We start from the raw sequence: 25,856 nt of genomic DNA, 5'->3' as shown, positions 1-25,856 counted from the left end.
CACGAAACCTAGCACATATCATTCTAGACCTTATTCATAACGCTGTGTCAAGTTTCGTGCAAATCGAAAGATATATAGGGACTTTGGTACACCATTTACCCTTAATCGGACAGAATATATATGGGAGCTATATCTAAATCTGAACCGATTTTTCCCAATTTCAATAGGGTTCGTCCTTGGGCCAATTAAGTGACCTGTGCCAAATTTCATCCAAATCGGATCATAAATGCGACCTGAACTTTGTTAACAAAAATACATGGACGGACGGACAGACGGACTTTCACAAATCGACTCAGAAAGTGATTCTATGTATATTCTCAAAAGGAACCATGGGTCTATCTCGATTATTTTTGCCTATTACAAACATATGCACAAAGTCATAATACCCTGTACCACAGTGTGGTGAATGGTATACAAAGGGGGTTATAAGGAGAATTCCCCTAAAATGTGGCGAGTAATAATAATTTTTGGTAGGTGGATTTGTTAGCATATACGAATACAAAATACCAAATTACAGCAAATTGGGTTGAAAAGCGCTCAAGAACCTCATAATACTGAAAATTGGGGGATACCTCTATATGGGGGCTATCAGTAAAAGTGGACCGATGTTTATAATTTTTGGTTTAGACGTGTGGCACCTAATAAGAACCCAATGTACCAAATTTCAGAGAATTCGGTTGAAAAACGCGCTCAAGAACTCCAAAATAGGGGGTACCCTTATATGGAGGCTATCCGAAAAAAATGGCCAAATTTGCTACCCAATAAGAATTCAAAGCACCAAATTTCAGCGAAGTCGGTTGAAAAACGCACTCAAGAACTTCAATCAGTATCAGTAAAAGTGGACCGATGTTTATAATTTTTAGTTTAGATATTTGGCACTAAATAAGAACCCAATGTACCAAATTTCAGCAAATTCGGTTTAAAAACGCCCTCAAGAACCTCAAAATACAAAATTGGGGGTAGCTTTATATGGGGGCTATCAGTAAAAGTGGACCGATGTTTATAATTTTTGTTGGGAGATTTGCTATCCAATAAGAACTCAAAGTGCCAAAATTCAGCGAATTCGATTTAAAAACGCACTCAAGAACCTCAAAATACCGAAAATTGGGGAGGACCCTTATATGGGGGCTATCCGAAAAAATTGATCTATATTCATAATTTTTCGTGGAGAGTTTTGGTACCTATTAAGAACACAAAATACTAAATTACAGCCAATTCGGTGGAAAGATATGATCAAAACCCCCAAAGTACTGCAAATTAGAGGGTACCGTTATATGGGGGCTACCAGAAAATGTGGACCTATATTTATAATTTTTTGTGGAGAAATTTGGAACTCAAGAAGAATCCATTGTAGCAAATTTCAGCGAATTCGGTTGAAAAACGTGCTCAATAACCCCAAAATACCGAAAATTAGGGGTACCCTTATATGGAAGCTATTCCTAAACGTGGACCGATATATCCCATCTTCGAACTTGACCTGACTGCAGTCAAAAGTCAACCCTATGCAAAATTTCAGTACCCTATCTCAATTCCTTCAGAAGATAGCGTGATTACAACAGACGGACGGACGGACGGACAGATGGACGGACATGGCTAGATCGTCTTAGAATTTTACCCTAATGAAGTATATATTATAGTATATATATAGGGTCGGAAATGATTATTTCGATGAGTTACAAACGAAATGACAAAATTAATATACCCTCCATACTATATGGTGGAGGGTATAAAAATATTTGAACGGAATGATGGCCTGGGAAGCAATAGCGCCTGAAATAAATAATATTTTAATGACCTATGTGCCGAAAAGCTTATATATCTTTGTCCTCCAGAATAAAGGATACACAACGAAATATTGAGTTTAATAATTTTGGCTGTGCTTTAGTTTTGTCCGCTAGCATAACCGATTTAAAATGTTTCCTGAATTTTAAGAAATATGCTTTCAATTCTAAAATCTTTATTTTTGTATTTTTCAAGGCGCGTCGGTCTTGCGCGCAGCTGTTCTAATTTAAAATACCGTGTTTCGACATCTTCTCTTCTACATGATCTTTCCATCTAGTCGTGACCTTTTATATGCCTTTTGTGCAGGGGCATCCTCATGCATTATCACAACATGACCTAGCCAACGTAGTCGCGATACATCTGACAATGCCGATATCCGAGAATAGATAATACAACTCATGGTTCATTTGACGGCGATATTCACCGAAAATCGTCCCATAGATCTTTCGAAGAATTTTTCTCTCAAACACTCCAAGACCTGCTTCATCAGCCTACGCTTCTTGCTTCATATCCATATAACAGCACTGGTAGTATGAGCGTCTTGCAGTGCTTACTTAGACCATAGTAGCATCTGTTGGCCAGCACTATCCTTCTCCGAATTTCAAAACCGATGTCATTAGTTTTATTTATGGCTGTACTAAGGTTTATAAAATCTTTTACTACCTCGAAGCTGTAGTTCTCAAGTTGCAAAGTTGGTCCGAGTATACTTAACGTCTTGCGCGTTGGTACCATCAGCCTGGTCTTCCCGCCATTTACTGCCAGACCCAACTTTGACTGATTCCCAATGTCTACTAAGTAAATTGTATCCATTCAAAATTTTTCATTTATCATTTTTTTTTAATTATTTATAAACATGTTTAATTCTCGCATTATATTGTTTTGAAATACTGTGTGAGAGAATGTTTCCTACGTTTGATACGCAAAACAATTAGAACACGCAAACAGAGAGTAAGAAAATGCACGAGAGAAAAAAAAAAACATCTTTAGCTCATTTATAAACATAACCTTCTAACATATAATTTGGAGATCTACAATTTAGCTAAACAACAAGGGTTGAGAACCAAATGTTTTACTTGTTCGTGTATTTTGGAATCATGTTCAGCAAACGCAAGCAAATTATTTTCATTAACCCTTGCCTTGGCGATGTGGGCTTTTTGTGGACTTCAAAGAATATTAGATGGACTATTAGAATATTAGGGATGGAATTTTAAAAAAAAATTATTACACCAGGAATTTTTAGACCAATAAATGTGAATTTTTATAGAATAAAAACCAGTAAGAAAATATTAAAAGTCGGACGAAGCCAAATATATGATACCCTTCACCTCTTTGGGTACATACAAGAAATGATAATGTGTACAATATCCTTTTGAATAAAGAGACATAGCATAGCATATGTATGGGAGCTATATGTAAATCTGAACCGATTTAAACAAAACTTCACAGACATCAAACTGGACAATTGGACAAATATTGGGAGTTTGTTGCACCATTTACATAAAATCGGAAGACACTGAAAATGGAAGCTATATCTAAATCTGAACCGATTTCAACAAAACTTTACAGGCATCAAACTGGACTGAATTCAGTACGCTGTGCACAATTTGCCTTAATCGGGAAAACCTTGGGAGTTTGGTGCACCATTTACATAAAATCGGACGAAAATGTATATGGAAGCTATATCTAAATCTGAACCGATTTCAACAAAACTTCGTTTACATCAATATATGCTTATTTCAATGCGATGTGCAAAATGTTGTATCAATCGGACAATCCTTGGGAGTTTGGTGCACCATTTAGGTAAAATCGGATGAAAATATATATAGGAGCTATATCTATATCTGAACCGATTTTCTCCAATTTCAATGGGGCCAAATAAGTGAGCTATTCCAAATTTCATCTAAATCGGTTCATAAAATTCACAAGAATTCTTGGACAGAAGGACGGACGGACAAGCATAAATCGACTCAGAAAGTGATTCGATGAATATTCTCAAAAGGAACCATGTGTCTATCTCATTTTCTTTTGCCTGTTACAAACATATGCAGGGTATAAATATCCACGCTTATTTGTCGCGAATGTCTTCGAAAAATATTCTTTAAAAAATCCACATTTTCTCGTCGACTATACAATTGAAAAATATTCTTTAAAACCCCATGTTTTTTGGTCGAATAAGACTTCAAAAATATTTGAATTTATATGTCGTATAAGGCTTCCAAAAATATTCTTTAAAAATTCCACGTTTATTGGTTGGACAGCCTTAGAAAAATATTCCTTAAAATCCATGCTTTTTAGTCGGTCGGATTTTTACTGGTCGGATATGCCTTCAAAAAATATTCTTTAAAAATCCGTGCTTTTTGGTCGGAAAAACGTTCAAAAATATTCTTTAAATGTCGTTTACTGGTCGGATATGCCTTAAAAATTATTCATTAAAAATCCACGCTTATTGCTCAGATATGCCTTCGAAAAATATTCTTTAAAAATCCATACTTTTTAGTCGCATATACCTCCGAAAAATATTCTTTAAAAATCCACGCTTATTGCTCAGATATGCCTTCGAAAAATATTCTTTAAAAATCCGTACTTTTTAGTCGGATATACCTCCGAAAAAATATTCTTTAAAAACCACGCTTATTGTTCGAATATGCCCTCGAAAAATATTCATTAAAAATTCACGCTCGAATATGCCCTCGAAAAATATTCATTACAAATTCACGCTTATTGGTCGGATATGTCTCCAAAAAATATTTTTTTAAAAATCCACGCTTATTGGTCGGATTTGGCTTCGAAAAATATTCTTTAAAACATCAACGGTTATTGCTCGGATTTGGCTTCGAAAAATATTCCTTAAAAACCAACACTTATTGCTGGGATATGCCTTCGAAAAATATTCTTATAAAATCCGTGCCTTTTAGTCGGATATGTCTTCGTAAAATATACTTTTAAAATCCACGCACTTAAGTAAGATGTACATTCAAAAAATATTTTTAAACAAATATGTTTTTTCTTCGGATATGTCTTTGAAAATATTTTTTAAAAAGTCCACGCTTATTGGTCGGATATTCCTTCGAAAAATATTTTTTTCAAAATGCAATATTATATTTATTATATTATTTAAAAATCCATATTTTTTTGTCGGATATGCCTTCGATAAATATTTTTTTAAATCCAAGCTAATAGGTTGACTCTGCCTCCAAAAAATATTCTTTAAAAATCCAGGTCTTATTGTCGGATATGCCACAAAATACTATTCATTCAAAATCTAGGTTTATTAGTCATATATCCCTTCGAAAAATATTCTTAAAAATCCTCCCTTTTTGGCCGAGAATACCTTCGGAAAATATTCTTAAAAATCCACGTTTTTGGTCAGATACGCCTCCAAAAAAAGCATTTTTTTAAATCCAAGTTTTTTGGCCGTTCATGCCTTAGAAAAATATTCTTTAAAAAATTCACGCTGCCTTAAAAATTATTCTTTCAGACTTCTATGTCGGATATGGATTCGAAAAATATTCTTCAAACATCCACGCTTAATGCTCGGATATGCCTTCAAAAAATATTCTTTAAAAATCCACGCTCATTGAATTTTTAAGAAATATTTTCTTTAAATAAATATGAACTTGGTAATATGGGTTCTTCTGGGACCCATTTATGCAGATCAATTGTATCTTTCTCTTGTATGAGGGTTAAACATTCAGCGTTTGTTTTGTTTTGGTCTTCTCCAAATGAGTTTATAGCAACAAGTCATTAATTTTTTGGAGCTTTTTTTGTGTGCTCTCTGGAAATGGACACAATAACACAAAACATGTTCGAAGCAATGGAGAACAGCTGCCTTTGTTAAATTGCTGAACTTGAAAAGTTTCTTCAAGTCATTCCACTGCTCATGAAATGAACCATAAGAACGATATGCATTGTGGTTGAGTTTTATTAAATGAAATAAAACAACAACAACCACGACAACAACAACGTTAAGAACAAAAATACATATTCGTAAACCCCCCATCATCATCATCAATTCAACGCTTATCAGTTTGAAATTGTTGGGTGAGTAATCTCCAACCGGCCCAGCCGAACACCGTCATTTCATTCTCCACACAACTTAGTTGAGGCTGTTACTCTTTTGTAAAACTCTATTTGGGGAGGGAGACACGCACTCAATTATACGTAGCTCTATCCTATCCGTCATAACCATTCGAATGTGAACGCGATCGACAGAAGCAATAGAAATAAAATAACGCTCAAATAGTACCAAAGAAGAGTCGGAGCCAAACACAACCCGTAGAGCGAACACAAAAAAATAAATAAAATTCGTGCCGGTCTCCAGCGAAAATGAACGAAAAATAATAGCAACAACAACAACGAACATCATCTCTCTCGAACGAAATTAATTAATTAAATAAATATTCAAACAATTGAAAAAGTCACGTTCGTATAGCTTCCGTTACTCCTATAAAGGGAGAGAGAGGAAGGGAAATACAACCAAAATGGGTTGTTTTTCTTGTGTTTCAAAACAAAGTGATGCCGCCGATGGGGAACAACAACAATATGGCCAACCAATGCAATGTACCCTGGAATTGTCACCATTACGTATAGATTCCCAAGAGGATTTGCGAACACCCAACAACAATGTAACGGCACCTTTGACCCAAACAAAGGTGAAAACCAGAAAAAGCGGAAATACCATAACGGTGACAAAGACCACACGTGTCGTAAATCAAGTGCAGACCGGAGCTCAGCTTCGGCGCACATTTGAAATCTCAAGACCAAAGACTCCCGATATACCCCTGCTACAACCTGCGAATACCACCGAATCCACCTCATCCTCATCGCCAATTGTCAAAACCAAAGTTAAGAAAAGTGGTAATACTGTTACCGTGGTCAAAACTATCTATTCCACAAATGTGATAAATACAACACCAAAGATCGAAGTTGTCGAAGTCGGAGGCGGTGGCGGTGGCGAGACGAGCAACAATGAACGTGTGTATCGTTCAACAGTGACTCCCATACCTGTGAATACTCCAAAACGTAAACGTTTTAATCTAAAATCCATTTTGGATCGCAGGCCAAAGCAACGGAATACAAATGAAGGTGAAGGAAATGAGGAGGATTTGTATAATTTCGAACAACGTTGTTTGGTTGAGCACAATCGGCTGCGGGCACTGCACGGCGTTAAGCCGCTGACATTAAATAAACAGATGTGTGATTATGCCATGGAATGGGCTAAAGTAAGTAAAATTCGGAAAATATACCTCCAACATTTTTTGAATACCTAAAAACCGTGGAATTAAAAAAAATATGTTTCAAGGCATATCCGACCATTAATTGTGGATTTTTGAAGAATATTTTTTCAAGCCATATCCGAAGATAAGAGTTGATTTTTAAAAAATATTTTTCAATGCCTATCCGACCATTAATCATAAATCTTTTAAAGAATATTTTTCGAAGACATATCCGATCATTAAGCGTGAATTTTTTAAAGAATATTTTTCGAAGACATATCCGATCATTAAGCGTGGATTTTTTAAAGAATATTTTTCGAAGACATATCCGATCATTAAGCGTGGATTTTTTTAAAGGATATTTTTCGAAGACATATCCGATCATTTAGCGTGGATTTTTTTAAAGGATATTTTTCGAAGACATATCCGATCATTTAGCGTGGATTTTTTTAAAGAATATTTTTCGAAGACATATCCGATCATTAAGCGTGGATGTTTTAAAGAATATTTTTCGAAGACATATCCGATCATTAAGCGTGGATTTTTTAAAGAATATTTTTCGACGACATATTCGATCATTAAGCGTGGATTTTTTAAAGAATATTTTTCGACGACATATTCGATCATTAAGCGTGGATTTTTAAAGAATATTTTTCGACGACATATTCGATCATTAAGCGTGGATTTTTAAAGAATATTTTTCGACGACATATTCGATCATTAAGCGTGGATTTTTAAAGTATATTTTTCGAAGATATATTCGACCAATAAGCGTGGATTTTTTTCCGTCCGTCTGTTGATGTTAAAAGTAAAGCTCAAAGTACAGATTACATTTATAATCCGAATTGTACGCAATTTGGTACAGCTCATTTATTTGGCCCAAGGACGAACCCTATTGAAATTGGTGAAAATCGGTTCAGATTTAGATGTAGCTCCCATAAATGGTGCACCAAAGTACCTATATGTCTTTCGATTTGCACGAAATTTGGATCAGCGTACTGAATAAGGTCTAAAATGATGCATGCGATGTATGGGTCCGATTTAATGTAATGGTGAACCAAAGTCCTATATATCATTCGATTTGCACGAAATTTGGTATAACGTAGAATAATGCATGTTAAGTTTCGTGAAAATATGTTAAGATTTATGTATAGCTCACACACATATTTTCGTCCGATTTAAGGTAAATTGTGCATCAAATTACCTATATATCCTTCGACTTGCACGAAATTTTGCATAGCATAGTGAATTAAGTCTACAATGATTTATGTTAAGTTTCGTTAAAATAGGTCCAGATTTAGATATAGGACATACATATATTTAATGTAATTTTGATACCAAAGTCCCTATATATCCTTATATAAAAATATAAAAATAACTACCGATTTAATATTTAGGGTGAAGGAAGGTATTGTGATACAAAAGGAAAATTTAAGTTCGATATTAGGCATAGCACCTCAAATAATAATAACTCTAAAAGTTCAGTAATTCCTACACGATATAATCCAAGTTGGTCCCGCTTAAGGTGTAGCGTCATACAATTTTTTCTGCAATGACAATTTTCATATTGAACCCGCAGCTTACACCGTCCGAACTTAACGCCTTTTTCTCTTGCTTATGCTTTAGTCGAATTTCCATTTAGAGTTCGAGGAGGGAGAAAAAATCTTTGCAGAAAATTGTCGATATGAGTCCACGTAGTGATATAAACCTCGTATAATGGTGACGCCATTTTTTTAAAGCATTTTCAACATAACTTGACATTCCGCTCTCTTGAAGGGTGAAGAAATTTCTGCTTCAAATGTTCAATATAGCCCCATGATTGTTTAGGGAATTTTAAAGATATTTCGATTTTACTTAAGCGCGGGGTTTTTTAATTAACCCTGCAGCAAACATGTTTTAATACATATTTTTTAAAAACTATCTAATCAAAAAGCAGGGATTTGAAAATAACCGTTACGTTACTTCATCATGCGGACATGCACCAATTATTTAACAAATATACTTAGAATCTTGAAATTTTATTTGGGTTCACTCTTGTGGTTAAAACAAAACATTTTTTTAATTATCGTAATTTGAAGAAGTGTTCAGATAAGCCTAAATTTGGATATTTGGTTTATGAGATGAAAAATAAGGCATACCTTTAAACGAATGTGTACACATTTCTTAAAGAGGTAAATTCCTATGGAGGAAGTTATTTCTTGCAACTCTTTGATAAGGACAGACGTGTATATTTAATACAAAAATTAAATAAATATATTTGGTTGTTGCGAGAAAATCTTATTTTAAACTTTGATTGGCTTCCGCTTTGGTGTATAAAATGTTATATATATATATATATATATATTTCTTAAAGTGATTGCCATTTTTAAAACCAATATTTAGCAAATCGAATTTTTTTGATTATAGAGTTTTTGGTGGTTAAAAATTTCCCTTGCACTTTGTTCGGGACATTACCTGAATGTCCACTGTAGTACTACTGTAGGGCACATTCATGTATTTTCCCAACATTTTTTATATCAGCCAGTCATTGATATCAAATCAAACCTCAAGAAATTATTTATTTTAAATAAATTGTGTAATTTTATTTTATTAGACAACACACTCATGTTTAATAAACCATAATCATGTATACAATTATAAAAACAAATCATAGCTACTCGATTATTAGGCCTCATTGACGAATAATATATCGATTTCAAATATAGCTATCAACACTGATCAATATGCCAAAAACTAAACAAATTATGATTATAAATATATAAACTAATATAGCTATCGCCACATATCAATATTCAAATAGCTTTCGTTATAATTTTGGCACCCCATGTAGATGTACAAATAAATATTTCATTGGCATTGGACAATTAGCAGCAGACACACGTTTCAATTGCCCGAAATAATGATATATCTGCCCTCCAAAACAAAAATGGCAACAATTGTTGTGTATTCTTCAATGATATAAAGAACACACACACTCACACTAATGAATTTAGTATCAAAATGTGTGAACGATTAAGCCGTGCCCATAGCAATTATCTGACACCATAGAATACTTTTCTTATGAGTGCAAATGCACCTGTGATAAATTGTTTATTTACAAAAACGAAATACCTTGCTGATCCAGAATATAAATACCAAATATTCTGTTCGTATTGTAGTTCTTTCTCTCTCTTATACTTTAGGAATTCTCTCTCTAGATCAAACATTTGGGACAATACACAGCATAATCAATAGTGCTCTATAGAATTAGTAGTTTAGGCAAAATGGCGCCGAACATGTTGGCGTCGAACGACATGAGTTTTTGGTTCTATGCATTTGGGATAATCCTCCATCGAACTCGTACACATATCCCACAGCATAATCAATAGGGTATCCCAAAAGTTCTATAGAATTAGTATTTTAGGCAAAATGGCGCCCAACACTTTAATGTCGGATGAGTTTTTGGTTCTACTTTTTAACATATCGTATAAATTGTGATAAGAGGATTATCTAAAAGGAGCTCCCTGTTTCAATGTAAAGAACTTCCTCACATCCAATTGCACATCATTACCATAGAAATTTTGTCCGTTCCCAAAATGTTCCTTATCTTTGCGCTTCAGATGACATTCATAACTGAGTCAGCAGTGAAATCGACATTCATCTTTGAAGTCTTTATTACCTTATTCACATTTTCAACGTCTCTTACCCGACAGATACTATAAATACCTTGATAATTCACAGTACAAATACTGAACAGTCCAGGCTTCCTGATCTGGGGGCTCTCACCTCTTTCTCTCTAGATTTGGATGATCCTCACCAAAACTCTTACTATGCATTTCACTGCATCACCAATCCGCTATGTCAACTGGTATACATTCTTGATTGTGGAACTTGTGGTGGCGCCCAATGTCTTGGGGTCTGAAGACTAGATGGTCTTTTTTTGCTTGTTGACACGTTCTAGAAATTGTGGCTTACGCGGATGACTTACGCTGTGAGGGACTACATGAAAGAAACTCCCTGTATCAATGTACATCATTTCCATATAAATTCCGTCCGGTCCCAACGCGTGGCATGAACTAAAGAAAGAAGTATCCAATCCAAACCAAAGTTATAAGCAAAAATGTACTCAGCATGGCCCGTATGATATATGAAACTTCCATACTTTGAGAGCTTCTACTGAAAAACTCACTTTTCAGACTTAGCATACTATGGATCGGAGGCGTCGAGATGTCATCATGAATGAAACTGGCGCCCAATGTGATGGCGTCGTCCGACTTGAGGACATTATTTCTTTTTAACAGATCACAGGGTTTGAGACTTCGGTAGACGACTAAAACACACCGTGAACCTTAAGTTATATCCCTATATCACTATACTGGTCTTTTAGAATATATTCCGGATATTTTTGCAGAGGTCGAGAATGATATGATTTGCTCATATTAATTCCAATAGAATTTACTTCAGGTTTCCAACAACTTATGCCGATCAACATCTGAAATTCACTCTTTATCGCTATTAGATCGCTGGAATTATAAGTACGAAGCTCATCGATTCTGCTTGTGCTGGGAAATCAGGTCTAACGAAATGCTTCCGAAATGATATTTCAAATTGTGCATCAAATAGTATAAATACTTGTCTATGGAACTGGGTTCTAATGTGTTGGCGTCGGTCGACCTGCCTTGTGCCAATTTTTTTAACAGATTATAGACTTAAGCGGATGACATAAACCCGCAGTGAGCCTTTAGTTAAATCCTTGTATCACTATACTGGTCTCTTTCGGGACCATTTCAGATATTTCGTTCATAAGGTCCATAAGAACACATTTTTCTAAAATCAATTTCAAGATTTTATGTTTCCAACAACTTACACCGATGGTGTTCTCTTAAAACCAGTCTGTACGGCTATTAAATAGCTGGAATTAGAAAAACGAAGCTCAACGACTCTGCTTATGCTGGGAAATCAGGACACCCTTTATGTATTCGTCCACCAGGTATATATCTAGCGAAATCATCAGTGACGATGTTTCGGAAATTTGTTTTAGCTTTGAACTCCAGCCACTTGACTTCCACTTGGTTATAAAAATAAATCCTATAAAAATGTATCAAATTGTTCTGTCTGTCAGATGACGTATTTAATTAAACCAGGTAGCACTTTAAATATGAGTTGGCGAACTGCACAACCCCTTCTTTTTGTGGGCACATTTTGGGTCTCCAAATTGATTTCAGAGATTTAATAAAAGCCCAAACCCAAACAAATGTTGTTGCTTATTAATTTATCTTCCTGTCACCAAGATTTCATGAATAATTAAATGTAGTTCATTATTCATTTTGAAATTACATTTATTTATTTCCGTATATTTAATAATTAATTCTTATTTATAAAAACGCTGAATTGGTAATCTTAATGCTTATTTTCTTAATCATCATTTGATATACAAGTTAGAGAATAAAAAAAGTAAAACCGCAGGGGTTTTTATTTTCAATACCTAAACTATAGAGAGCATCATTGGGTATGTATGTTGACGCAATAAATGAGTATAATAACATAGTGGAAGTGCAGATTTCATATGTCGGTAGACATAACATTAATTTCATTGGAGACAATTTGCCTGGTCAAATCATCACATTCTGCTCGGCTTTATACCTGGGCATTCAAAAAGCCCCAATTCGGACAGAAGATTTTACACTTATTTCTCAGGGACACAGCATTTCGTTCCAATCTCTTCATCCTGGGGATCCTGTGATATACCCATTTTATATTAATATATATTGACAGCTCAGTTAATATTTCTGAGCTCTCAATGTCGATTTTGTAAGTCTTAATTCAAATGTAACAACGTGTGTATTTATTCAATCCTTGAAATGAAATAATACCACCCTAATACCTCCTGTTGCTTGGAAAATGGGCAGGATGGCCCGCTACTAAAGCCAAGCCCTTTTTTCGCAAGTAGCTAAGACTTTTCAAGCATTCCTGCTCCCAAACAATCGTAAATGCTATACTATTGCCAAACATTAACCTCGATTACAGATACCTTCAACCATCCCAAACCTTTTGAGGACGTCAAATGAACCAAGTCAAGTTTTACACGTTGGATCGTAAATTATATGTGCGGACGCAAGTCATTCGTGGAACTCTGAAAACGTTGACCCCTAGATTGAAACTTCTCCTCTACCTTTCCGGAAATTCACAACCAAAGGACTGCATTATGATCATTACGTACGCAAATGATTGTGCGATTAGGGCGTCTAAAATGTATGTCCTCGCCTGTTAAAGGCGAGTCATCTCAGAGATGAGTCGGTATACTAAGGGGGAAGGAGAAGATTCGTATACCTCTCCAGGCTTGCATTGATATCTTTGAGAATAATGGGGTTTGAAGAAACAAAAGAGTCGTCCGGTACATTGGCATCGGTCGTCATCGTTTGTGGATGTTAATTGAAATATTACCGTGTATAGTTCGAGACTGATGGTAACAGGCGCCATTCTGGCCTCGTCTGTTCTGAGAGACTCTAAGACTCTCCACCAGTGCACAACATTTAATTCTGCCAGATTACCGACCTGAGGACTGTAACGGGGTGTCTCAAATAGACCACTTGCAAGAGGAGACGTAGATCCATCTGGTGTATCAACAAAGCCAAGTATGTCAGAAAGGATCTTCTTTATATGAAGAGAAAAAGCCACAACCCATAACAAATTGCACTCACTGTTAACGACGGGTACCGCTTCCGAGGAGCCCATACCACAGCTCTCATTTTTGACGTCCCCTGTCGATTCGAGGGTCATTCTCCTCCTAATCATCCCTGGCTCAGACGGAAGCTGCCGTATTCCTCAATTAGGCTCAAGAGGGATTCTCATTGTCGGGTCAAATTGTCATTTATGTCGTCCAAGATCGGCGCAAAGTCGTACCCTCCTGCGGTTGCCGAACGCTGCAATATGCGGAAACATACGCTCATTGATTTGTGAGAAGAGTCCGAATCCTAAAGATTGCTAAGGTAACCACACCAAAGGAATTTGTTTTGGTCTTGGCTTTTGGGGGGTTTAACAAGGTTTGGGACCCCATAGATCTTGATTTGTGAAGAACTTGATGTAACTAAACCTAATACTCACCGATGCGGCCAGATATCGATGAGGCTCCGTTCGAATACAGTCGGAACGCTAACTGCTAACCATACAAACTGATGGGCATTAGTTCGCATAACACCCCAGGGAGTCATCCTTTAGGAGAGGAAACTAGGAACCCATAAGTTGGGTTAATTATAGGGGGCGCCAAAACACTTCGCCTCGTCTGGCCAGAAGATCCTTTTGAACCCGCTGACTTTTCGCGACTGTTTATTCAATTCACAGAAACAGAAAAAACAATATTGGACTTTTCAATATGCTTCCGATCGCAGGCACATGTTTAAGTAGCACTGTTACAGTGTTTTTAAAGAATATACGCGATCGGCGATAACGTCCTTCGCATTTTTTTACACTACAACTATTTCGATCGATTCCGAAAAAACCAGTTAGCTGATATTAACATCAACAAACTGAATCAGATCTTCTTAGTGTCTTTCCTTGACAGCTGAAAGGTATATAAATTCGATTATGGCGTGACACGAAGAAAATACCTTATTTCTTTCTCGATATTGTACATTGTAGGCCAATTTACTGATGTCTACCACCTTCCGGCTCAGATACGAAGCCCAATAGAAATGCAACCTCATAGGCTACTTCGGAGAAGTCTCTTTCTGACTCTGCTCAGGACAATTTCAGATATAATTTTAGTCCGACAATTCCCAACTTGTGAAAATAAATTTCAGTCAGAATATCCTCAAGGTTAAGGCAAATTTTTCAGCAAATTTCTTCTTAACAAACTACTTAATATAATCTCAAAGTAACGTAGATTTTTTACAGTAATATAAAAACATGTACAGACCTTTTGTATATATAGCCACTAACTAAATACCATTCTAAAAAGTGCCCTCCTCTTTTTTCCCATTTCAGCACTTGGCAAAGAAGAATAAATTAAAACATCGTAAAAAGTGTAAATTTGGTGAAAATTTAGCATTCGGCACTGGAAGCTCATATAGCGTTGAGGATGCTACACAGTCATGGTACGATGAAATGGAATACTATGATTTCAAAAATCCTGGCTTCTCCGGAAATACTGGACATTTCAGTCAACTTGTATGGCAAGAGAGTACACAACTAGGTGTGGGAGTGGTCAAGAAGTAAGTTGGAATCGAACGTAATATTAATTTTCCTCCAAGAATATTAATCATTTAATCTTAAATTCCAGAAATGATCGTACATGGGTTGTTTGTAACTATGATCCACCTGGAAATATTTTGGGTAAATTTGAAGACAATGTTCTACGTCCCAAGGGAAGACAACCAAAGCCGCAGCCGTCAAGATTGATAACTATATCCAAAACAGAACCTGATTCCAAACCTGGAAGACCAACGAATGTGGTTCCTTCTAAAACCGAAAACGATAATAAACCGAGCACCTCGCAGGCTTTGAAAAAAGTGATTGGCAACAAACATGGCAAATGGTCCGCATTTGAATTGGAATGCCTTGAGGAACACAATAAACGCAGAGCTTTGCACGGCTGTGAGCCATTGGTGCTCAATAGAAAACTATGCAGTTTGGCTAATGATTGGGCCATAGTAAGTCATTTTTTGCAGGAAACTTTTCTAAAAATTTAAAATATTACTTATCTATCTCCTTAGCACTTGACAAAAACACGCAGCATGTATCATCGCCCGAACAACGATTATGGTGAAAATATTTATCAACTTATCAACCGGGATCCAACAGCTGAGGATGCTGTCAAGGCATGGTATGATGAAATCAATAAATATAAATTCAATAAGCCAGGTTTTAGTTCGGCTACGGGACATTTCACGCAAGTTGTGTGGCTCGACACCAAAGAAGTGGGTGTGGGAAAGGCCAAAGTGTAAGGGAATTATATTTATTACAAATTTTACTTTATTTAACTTCTGCTTTTTCCCTTTCCAGTGACAATATGACATTTATTGTTTGTAACTATGATCCACCCGGCAATGTTATGGGTCAATATAAAACTCAAGTTCCACCATTGGGTGGTTTTAAAACCATCAAAAAAGACTGTTCACCGCATGACAACGCAAACTCATCATTACTAACATCTGAAACAAATCAGCATTCCATTACAAATAAAAAACCAGTAAGGAAAGTAGTAAAGTCGGACGGGGCCGACTCTAGGATACCCTTCACCACTATGGGTACATTAAACAGGACTATTAACATGAAATTGGATGAAATAAAATATGTGATATTTATCTAAATGTGAATCTACCTAGATTTGTCCATAAAGTGTGTAAATCGACTTCAAACAAATATAAATAGGTCATCCGGTTGACTATGTCTGTACTTCTAGAAAACGCAACTACGTAATTCTATGCTCAATTTTGTACGTTGTGCAAAATTTGATGTCAATCTGACTAACATGAGGAGTATGATGCCCAATTTGCTTGATATCGGGCGAAAAACTATATGTAAGCTATATCCACATATTAAGCGATTTCAAACAAACTTGTCACAGGTTAGGTTATACTAACTTTAGAACGTTTTGTTCCTATTGGTTCCTTGGTGCGTCAATTACATAAAATCAATCTATAATAAAATGGAGCTATATCTAAATCTGGACCGATTTTCACGAAACAAGGCAGACATCACTCTAGGCTCAATTCAGTACGTTATGCCAAATTTCGTGCAAATCGAAAGATATATAGCGACTTTGGTGAACCATTTACATGAAATCGGACGAAACTATATGTGGGAGCTATATAGAAATATGGACCGATTTTATCGAAACTTGGCAGACATCACTCTAGGCTCAATTCAGTACGTTGTGCAAAATTTCGGGCAAATCGAAAGATATATATGGATGTTGGTGCACAATTTACATGAAATCGGACAAAACTATATATGGGAGCTATATCTAAATCTGGACTGATTTTCACGAAACTTGACAGACATAACACTAGGCTCAATTCAGTACGTTATGCCACATTTCGTGCAAATCGAAAGATATATATGGATTTTGGTCACAATTTACATGAAATCGGACGAAACTATATATGGTAGCTATATCTAAATCTTGACCGATTTTCACGGAGCTTGGCAGACATCATTCTAGACCTAAATGATTAGGCTGTACCAAATTTCGTGCTAATCGAAAGATATATAGGGACTTTGGGCCCCATTTACATTAAATCGGACGAAACTATATATGTGAGCTATATCTAAATCGGGACCGATTTTCATGAAACTTGGCAGACATCATTCTAGGCCCAATTAAGTACGTTATGCCAAATTTCGTGCAAATCGAAGGATATATAGGGACTTTGGGGCAACATTTACATGAAATCGGACGAAACTATATATGGGAGCTATATCTAAATCTGGACCGATTTTCTTGAAACTGGGCAGACACTATTCTAGACTCAATTCAGTACGTTATGCCAAATTTCGTGCAAATCGAAAGATATATAGAGACTTTGGGGCACCATTTACATGAAATCGGACGAAACTATATATGGGAGCTATATCTAAATCTGGACCGATTTTCACGAAACTTGGCAGACATCACTCTAGGCTTAATTCAGTACGTTATGCCAAATTTCGTGCAAATCAAAAGATATATAGGGACTTTGAGGCACCATTTACATGAAATCGGACGAAACTATATATGGGAGCTATATCTAAATCTGGACCGATTTTCACGAAACTTGGCAGACATCATTCTAGACCTAAATGATTAGGCTGTACTAAATTTCGTGCAAATCGAAAGTTATATAGGGACTGTTTACATTAAATCGGTTAAATATATATATGGGAGCTATATCTAAATCTGAACCGATTTTTCCCAATTTCAATAGGGTTCGTCCTTGGGCCAAATAAGTGACCTATGCCAAATTTCATCCAATTCGGATCATAAATGCGACCTGTACATTGTTTACAATTTAACATGGACAGACGGACGGACGGACGGACGGACGGACGGACGGACGGACAGACGGACATGCGTAAATCGACTCAGAAAGTGATTCTATGCATATTCTCAAAAGGAACCATGGGTCTATCTCGATTATTTTTGCCTGTTACAAACATATGCACAAAGACATAATACCCTGTACCACAGTGTGGTGAAGGGTATAACCAGGATTCTTTTCGAATTTGTTTAAATCGAAAAAACCAAACCTAACCTAAAGTTATATAAAGTATTATGATTAAGAACTGATTTTAAAGTATTTTTTTTTTTTATTATTTTTATATATGACTTGTATACGAGAGTTTAAATGTGTATGTATGTATTTTATATTACCAAACGAATTATCCATTGTAATTTAATTACAAATGGTTTGAAGAAACCAATTTCATTTTCCAAATATACCAATATTGAAAACTAAATTTTTAATGAATTTATAGGTGAGTTTTGAACAGGAAAAACAACGCCAAATCCAAGGCGGAGCGTTGAACCCGACTCTGAATTGGCCATTAACAAATTAACAAATTATTTTCGGTTTCTGAGATGCAGTCGTACATGGAATTCTGAAATATAACGTCAAAGGTCTAGAACTTTTTAGCCCCTGAGCCTTTATGGAATTCCACAATTAACGGACGACATCAATACGCACGCGGATTATTGTGCGATCATGGTCCTAATATAGATTATATCGGCGATATGTTGAACATGTAATTCATGGGCATAGCAGAGACTTTTTTCCATTTAAGGGAACCCCCCCCCCCCCCCCATTCTCGATTTAAATTTTTCAAGATTTTCAATGGGCTGGTAAATCAATACCAATGCTTGTTAAGGTTTGTAACTTTACACATATATAATTGAAGATTTAAAAGAGAAGAAAAATAATTTACAAAACATTTTTGTTGTTGTTTTTTGAAAAGTCCTTATTTTTGATGGCGGGCATTATAACTCTTCACTGGAACATCGGAATCCGAAAATTCCAACGGTGTTAGAAAGAGTACATATCTGGCTCTCGTATGAACTAGGATTATTGACTTCGCTCTAAAATTAACAAAATGGTGGACCTTTGAAAAAATATTTTTGGAAAATCGCAGATTTTTTACCAAAACCCATGTCAAAAAATGAGGAAGATCTTCATCGACTGACTTTATCCTAGTTCATACGATAGCTACACACTTACAGAGAAACGTGTAAAAATTTGAAGTCGATTGGGTTATTAGTTTTTGAGTTATCGTGCCCGCCATTCGCAAAAGAGAAAAACGCGTTTAAAGTTTGAGAAGCCCTTCAGCCGTCACTTGATGCTGTCACAAAAATCGGCTATATCTTCAAGAGTTCTTGAGATTTTCATTTGAAATTTTGCAGGGACATTCTTTAATTAGTGTAGATTCGAATTATATCAACAAAATTTTTGACCCCGAGAATGGGGGGTCCCCTTAAGCAATATGAAAATAAACCTTGGCGATTAACAACGGCTTAAACTGGCCAGCGGAAATAGACCAACCACCCAAGGTTCTAGGGATAGCCTATATAAGTCGTCAGTACATACCACATCTATTTGCAATAAGGTCAGTAGTAGGAACAAAGTACTCAGGTCACTAACAGGCAGTACTTCGGGATCGGTAAAGCGATAGACCGATCTGTGTCAAGCTATGCGGCTCCAGTAAGTGCAACGCAATAGAAAACCAGTAAGGAAAGTTCAAAAGTCGGTCGGGGCCGACTATATACCCTTCACAACTTTGAGTACATACAAGAGATGTTGATATATACAATATCCTGTCGATAGAACTGACATAGGATCTTCGGAGGACCATTGAGATGGAATCGGGCGAAATTAAATGTGCTATCCAGATAGATATTTGAACCAATAGAAAAAATCCCATACACATACCATTCTGAAATCAATGAAAAATTGGACTCAAACGGGCAGACTTGGATTCCTTGGTGTACCATTTATATGAAATTGAGTAATATTATGTATAGGAGCTATATGTAAACACATGGATCGAATTGAGCAAATGTTGCATACACAATTTGTTTTTGTTACCACTCTATATTCAATTTAATACCCTCTGCCAACTTTCGTGAAAATCGAACAACCATAGGCCCTTCGTTGTACCATTTACATAAAATCGAACGAAAATATATGTAAGACCTATATCAAAATTTGAATCGATTTCAACAAACCTTATTACACATCATTTTTCCTCAATTGGAAGTTTGGTGTATCATTCTATATCATGCTATATCTAAATCTGAACCCATTATAACAAAACTTCGCAGACATCAGTCTTCAGTACTCTGTGCAACATTTTTTCTCAATCGGACAAATAATATTGGGAGTTTGGTGTATCATTCCCAAAAAATCGGACGAAACTATATATGGGAGCTATATCTAAATCTGAAGCGATTATAACAAAACTTCACAGACATCAGTCTGGACCTAATTCAGTACTCTGTGCAAAATTTTGTCTCAATCGGACAAATATTGGGAGTTTGGTGTATCATTCACAAAAAATCGGACGAAACTATATATGGGAGCTATATCCAATTTCAATAGGGTTCGTCCTTGGGCCAAATAGGTGAACTGTGCCAAATTTCATCCAAATCGGATCATAAATGCGACCTGTACTTTGTTCACAAAAATACAAGGACGGACGATTAAGAAAGTGATACTATGCATATTCTTAAAAGGAACCATGGGTCTATCGCGATTCCTTTTGCCTGTTACAAACATATCCACAAAGACATAATACCCTGTACCACAGTGTGGTGAAGGGTATAAATATGGACTTATATATACAGATTTCTTCAAAGATTTTTTCACACTCCAAAACGTGGCCCTTTATCGACAATTTTATGCTGAGATGCCTTTCATCATCCGAGAACCAAGAATGCCAAATTACAGCCATTAACACTTTCGAAATTCAGAAAAATATCGTGATCTTTATATGGTCCTATACGTTCTCATGAACATATCGCACACTTGTTACAAGACAGGCATAACTTAAAAAAAACGATTTTTCAGAAAATGCGTTTTAAGTTTTCAATTTACTGATACCCACATTGCCTTAGTAAATTTAAAAATCATGAGGAAATACAAGGGCCCCAACGGAACTTTGGAGTCCCATATCTCCGGAAATACCGATTTCCGCAAGAAATAAAGGATACCATTGCAATCAGGGCCCCAAGTACTAAATGTGCTAAAAGTTTCAAACCGATCCGCGAGGTGATAAACGCCTGTTACAAACATAAGCACGGGCATAATACCCTGTACCACAGGTATAACAACAGTCGGCAAATGTTTTCCAATCTCCAAGAACACGGATTGACAATTTACAACCCTTTGATAGGGAGATATGGCACTCAATGCGAATCACCCATATCAAATTTTTGTAGAAAGATTTGCTACATAAGATTTCAAAATACTAAATTACACAGCCAATTTTACAGGTAACGTTATATGAGGGTGCCCTAAGAAGTGGTCCAATATTTAAAATTTTGTTAGGTTATGACAATCAAATTAAATAAAAAAGTTATTGTATTATTTTCAACTCATTTTATATTTTTTCAAGGATCTTTATATTTAATACATAATTGTGTTAAGTAGTAGACATTAAAAGGTAATCTATATTAGATCCAATTTATAGTTTGAAGGTACCAGTTTTCCTGTCTTGTCATGCCTTGTCATGTATCCATGATTAATCAACCTGAAATTAAAAAAATAATAGTTATAGCTTAGTATTGAATCATTGATTTATGTTACAAAAAATATGTAAAAAGTAATTACTCTCAGAATAGAATGTCAAGTAATGGGTAATCATTATGAAATCATAACCCAGCGCTCTAAGCAATTTCATCATTACAGTAATTAATTAAATAGATATAAATAAATATTATGAAAAAATATATACCTGTACATAAAAGCTGGACACACATATTGCCTTCTTAGTTTCTATCGACGCAATGCTGATAACAATAGTAGTAGCATCTCTTCCATCTTGCTGTTATTAAAATCAGTGGGCAGTCAATTTACTCCGGCTTTAATTTCAGTGCTGCAATAATAAGAAAATAATTTATTAGTTACTGATAACTGACAATAGAAATGTATCTACAATAATATCTATATCTCAGTAAAGAATGTCAAATAAAACTGGTAATCATGGTGTAGTCATAACCCAGCGCTCTAAGCAATTTCATCATTAGAACTAATGTATATCATGAATTCGTATTCATTTAATATTTTCGATACTTACCAAAACACTTAACACGTGATCGACCTCAGGTAAGATCATGGAGGAATACCACCAGCGTAACATAATTTCAAAATTCCTAGAAACAAATAATAATAATAATTGGATTAGCCACGTTTGAAATAAATTTTATTGTTAATTATATTAAAAATATCAGCATATAATTACGACGAGAAAGGAGTAATCATATGCTGATAATCATGTAGATTATCATAAAACCCAGTGCTCCCAAGCAATATCATTATAGAAAAAAATATCTTTACGAACTTGTTATAACACCCACACTTCAAAATATCTGAAATCGATCGGAGTTTGTATATGACAACCAATGAAAACCAAAATGATCAATTTATAGACGATTATATTGAAAATCGGTCTCCAAATACCGATAATTGTGGTGTATCGTTATATGAGTCAATCTTAATATTGTTTTGTATTGTTATTTTCCATTCAATAAGCGTCCGAAATACTAAAATACAGCCAATTTTGGTTGAAAATTGTTTCCAAAAATGGCGAAATATGAGACGTACCGTTATATGGGAGCTAATCTATAATGTGGACCAATATTGATGATTTTTGTTAGGACGGTTTGATACAACACGAGGGTCCAAGATACAACCAATTCTGTTGAAAGTCGGATGCAAAATATAGAACAGAATAGAAATATACAATAGGTATATAGTACCTTTTCCCGAAACGTGTGTCCATGTTGACCTTTTTGGTATGGCGCCATGCTACCAAAATATCAATATTTTGAAGGTAACATTAAAAAGAGGCTTTACAAATGTAGGCTACTCCATTGTAAACTGAAATATTTGGAATTTTTGGACCCTTATTCCCACAACATATTAAAACACATACTTACATTTCATCCTTCATGAGGATTAATTCAAACAATATCACGGCATTTTGTTTCGAACAATAATGCAATGTTGCCCTTCCATCAAGTAGTGTGTTTGATTAATATTTTTCCAGCAGCAAATGTTATAAATAAATACAGCACACGGAACCACACGTGCGTCACAAACCAAAACTAATGTGAAAAGATAGTTTAAAAACTGGATTGAGTGGAAGTTAATGAACACAGCCAATTAGGAAGTGTTCTGACTATAGAAAACAAAACAGTGTTGGCAACGCTATCGCACAACATAATGAAAGCAGAAAAAGTTTGGAAGGCATTAAGGTATTGATACACGAGCCATCAATGTCGTGTTTACTTTCGTGTTTCACTTCAGTTTAAAATTACAGGTGATTAGAATACATCGATTTGTGCTGGAAAAATCTTACTAGAAGAAATTAACCCAGTAAGTTCTACGCTGATAACTGTCAAACTAGCTCTCTCTTGTTGTTCTGTTTTACTGGATTTTGGAGTAAACGGACAAAATCAAGTAACACTTGGTAACAATTGTTACCAAATATCGAGTAAACAAACACAGCTTATACCAGCTTATGACAGATAGGGGACATTATAGATGACAGCCATTAAAAATAGATAATTGTCCTCTAAAAAAGAGGAGAGAAGAGTATATAGATATAATTTTAGGGTTATGTTATGAATGGGTAAATAATGGATAATATAAACCATTGCGATTTGTTGTTTTCCAAAACCAAGTAAAAGCAACATCACCATTTTGGTTACATACAATTTTCTGAAATTTATAAAAAAAAAAATATATATATATATATGGAAGCTATATTGAAGTCTGAAGAGATTTCAATAAAACTTAAAAAAGTTTCATTCTAGACTCAATACGGTATTCCAAATTTTGTTTTAATAGCACAACCATTAACTTTAAATCGATCGAAAATATCAGCCCAATCGTCAAAAATAATTCCGTGCGGAATTTCTTTATTCTCCCTTTTTCCCAATCGTAAAGAAAATTCCGCGCGGAATTAAAGGGAGAAATGAGAAAAGGTAGGCATCATAAGAAAGTACGATTTGTGTTTTTCCTTTCAAAATATCTCACAACCCAAGACAAAGGGAGATTAAAATGTAAGTATGGTTTTTCAAATATAAATATAAATAAATAAATTAATTATTTATAGGTCGAAGACAAATAAAACCCAATTGCAGCATTTAGTGTCAGTTTTGATATTACATCCTGACATTTCACGTGGAATCTATAAAGGGAGCAAAGAGTCTCTTACTCGCTTTTGGAAAAAAAGCGGAAAATGAGCTCAATTCGATGGGACCAACTAATAAGGACACCATTCATTCTTCAAAATTTCTTAAAATAGGTTTGGGCTTACCAACAAAATATGCACAGAATTTAAAATACAAAACAGGAACTGGGGCGGTCCAAACAAGGAGCAAAAATTATCAAGCGCCGAATAAGCTATCTATAATCTTATTGAAATGAAATCGTCTGTGGAGGGTGTTGCAGTAAACGCTGTTGATCCTGACGATGATGAAGAGACGCAGCAAATATTTAAGTACTGTCTGTGAAGAAACAGGATTAAATGAGCATCTTAATGGAGTGAGCCAATCGGCGATGAAAAATACGAAGAAATTAACAAACAATTTGACGAGCGCAACATCATTGGAAATAATTAAAAGTGAATTGGATGTCTAAAACATCTTTTGGAATCCATAAAAACCCAAAATGAGTATCAAAAGCGAATATACAGAGCAATTGAAAAATTGGGGGATCTTCAGAAAAAAAAACATCAAGTAATGGAAAAATTCAAAGAGAATGAACTGGATGAAATGAAGCGCCATAACATTCTGATGGAGAAGTTATGAATACGGGAGTTAGAGTACAAATTGGTAAAAACTTAATTGATGAATTTCCTCTAACTTAATAATAAGACTCATGTCTGATATGAATTCAATTTGTTTACCTTTAAAAAAAAGGTGCAAATTTTTGTAAGAATTAATTTTATGTTTTAATAAAATAAACTAAACTACTTTAATGGGTTGTGTTCTGGTATAATTTATGCAAATCTTGTCCAATTTTCTCTCTCAGGTTTTGGGCGGCTGCAAGATATTGGTTAGGAGTAGGTGTACATGGGGACGTTTCTTCTTCTGGTGTTACTGTTGTTATAAAATTTTCCTCAACATTGTAATGTATTCATATATTATGCAAAGCACAACAGACATTCACGATTTTTGCTTTCTGGAAGTAGCAACATCCTCTAAATATGCTCTAAGTATAATACTACTCTTTTTTGGTCTCAATTCTTTATTTCTTTTTAATTATTTCGTACAACACAAACACTTTAAATTTCTGCAAAACAAATGAAGGTACACAAAGTATGAAAAAGACCCAAAGTTGATGAAAAATAGTCATAGTGATAATGTAGTCACCCATACACATTTAACATTACGACAACTTTATAACACGGATTTAATTCTACCCCGCAATATAAAGTTACAACTGGTGCATTCACTAATAATGTCTCATATACTGTACTGCATTGAAATATTCTCTGGCACAACCAAAACAAATATGAAAAGGATTAAGCTATCGATTCACAGAGTTGTTCGTTATATTTTTTCGCTTAAAAAATTTGACCATGTTAGCACTAAAGTTAAACAATTTCTTGGTTGTCATTTTTGGAGATTTATAGACTGTAGAACATTAATGCTGTTTTATAATGCTACTAAAAATCAAAGTC

At 35.2% G+C, this 25,856-nt stretch overlaps 1 protein-coding gene across 1 annotated transcript; it reads left to right on the top strand.

Moving 5' to 3' along the window:
• Positions 1-6,263: 6,263 nt before the first annotated feature.
• On the top strand, positions 6,264-18,512 carry LOC133332899 (uncharacterized). The gene is made up of 6 exons (XM_061541266.1): positions 6,264-7,004; positions 14,961-15,187; positions 15,253-15,625; positions 15,689-15,915; positions 15,978-16,164; positions 18,432-18,512. The coding sequence occupies exons 1-6, from the start codon at positions 6,264-6,266 to the stop codon at positions 18,510-18,512; spliced, it is 1,836 nt and encodes a 611-aa protein (XP_061397250.1).
• Positions 18,513-25,856: the final 7,344 nt, after the last annotated feature.

This window comes from Musca vetustissima, unplaced genomic scaffold (assembly GCF_032173495.1).
Source record: "Musca vetustissima isolate MV318-11 ecotype Yass unplaced genomic scaffold, APGP_CSIRO_Mvet_v1 utg53063, whole genome shotgun sequence".
In the NCBI taxonomy this organism is placed as follows: Eukaryota; Metazoa; Arthropoda; class Insecta; order Diptera; family Muscidae; genus Musca; species Musca vetustissima.
This window is presented reverse-complemented; position numbering and strand designations above follow the sequence as displayed.

Excerpts from the sequence above, each read along its gene's own strand:
- LOC133332899 (XM_061541266.1), top strand. The coding sequence starts at position 6,264 with ATGGGTTGTTTTTCTTGTGTTTCAAAACAAAGTGATGCCGCCGATGGG. Across the intron at positions 7,005-14,960 it reads ATGCCATGGAATGGGCTAAA|CACTTGGCAAAGAAGAATAA; the intron begins GTAAGTAAAATT and ends TTCCCATTTCAG. Across the intron at positions 15,916-15,977 it reads GGTGTGGGAAAGGCCAAAGT|TGACAATATGACATTTATTG; the intron begins GTAAGGGAATTA and ends TTCCCTTTCCAG.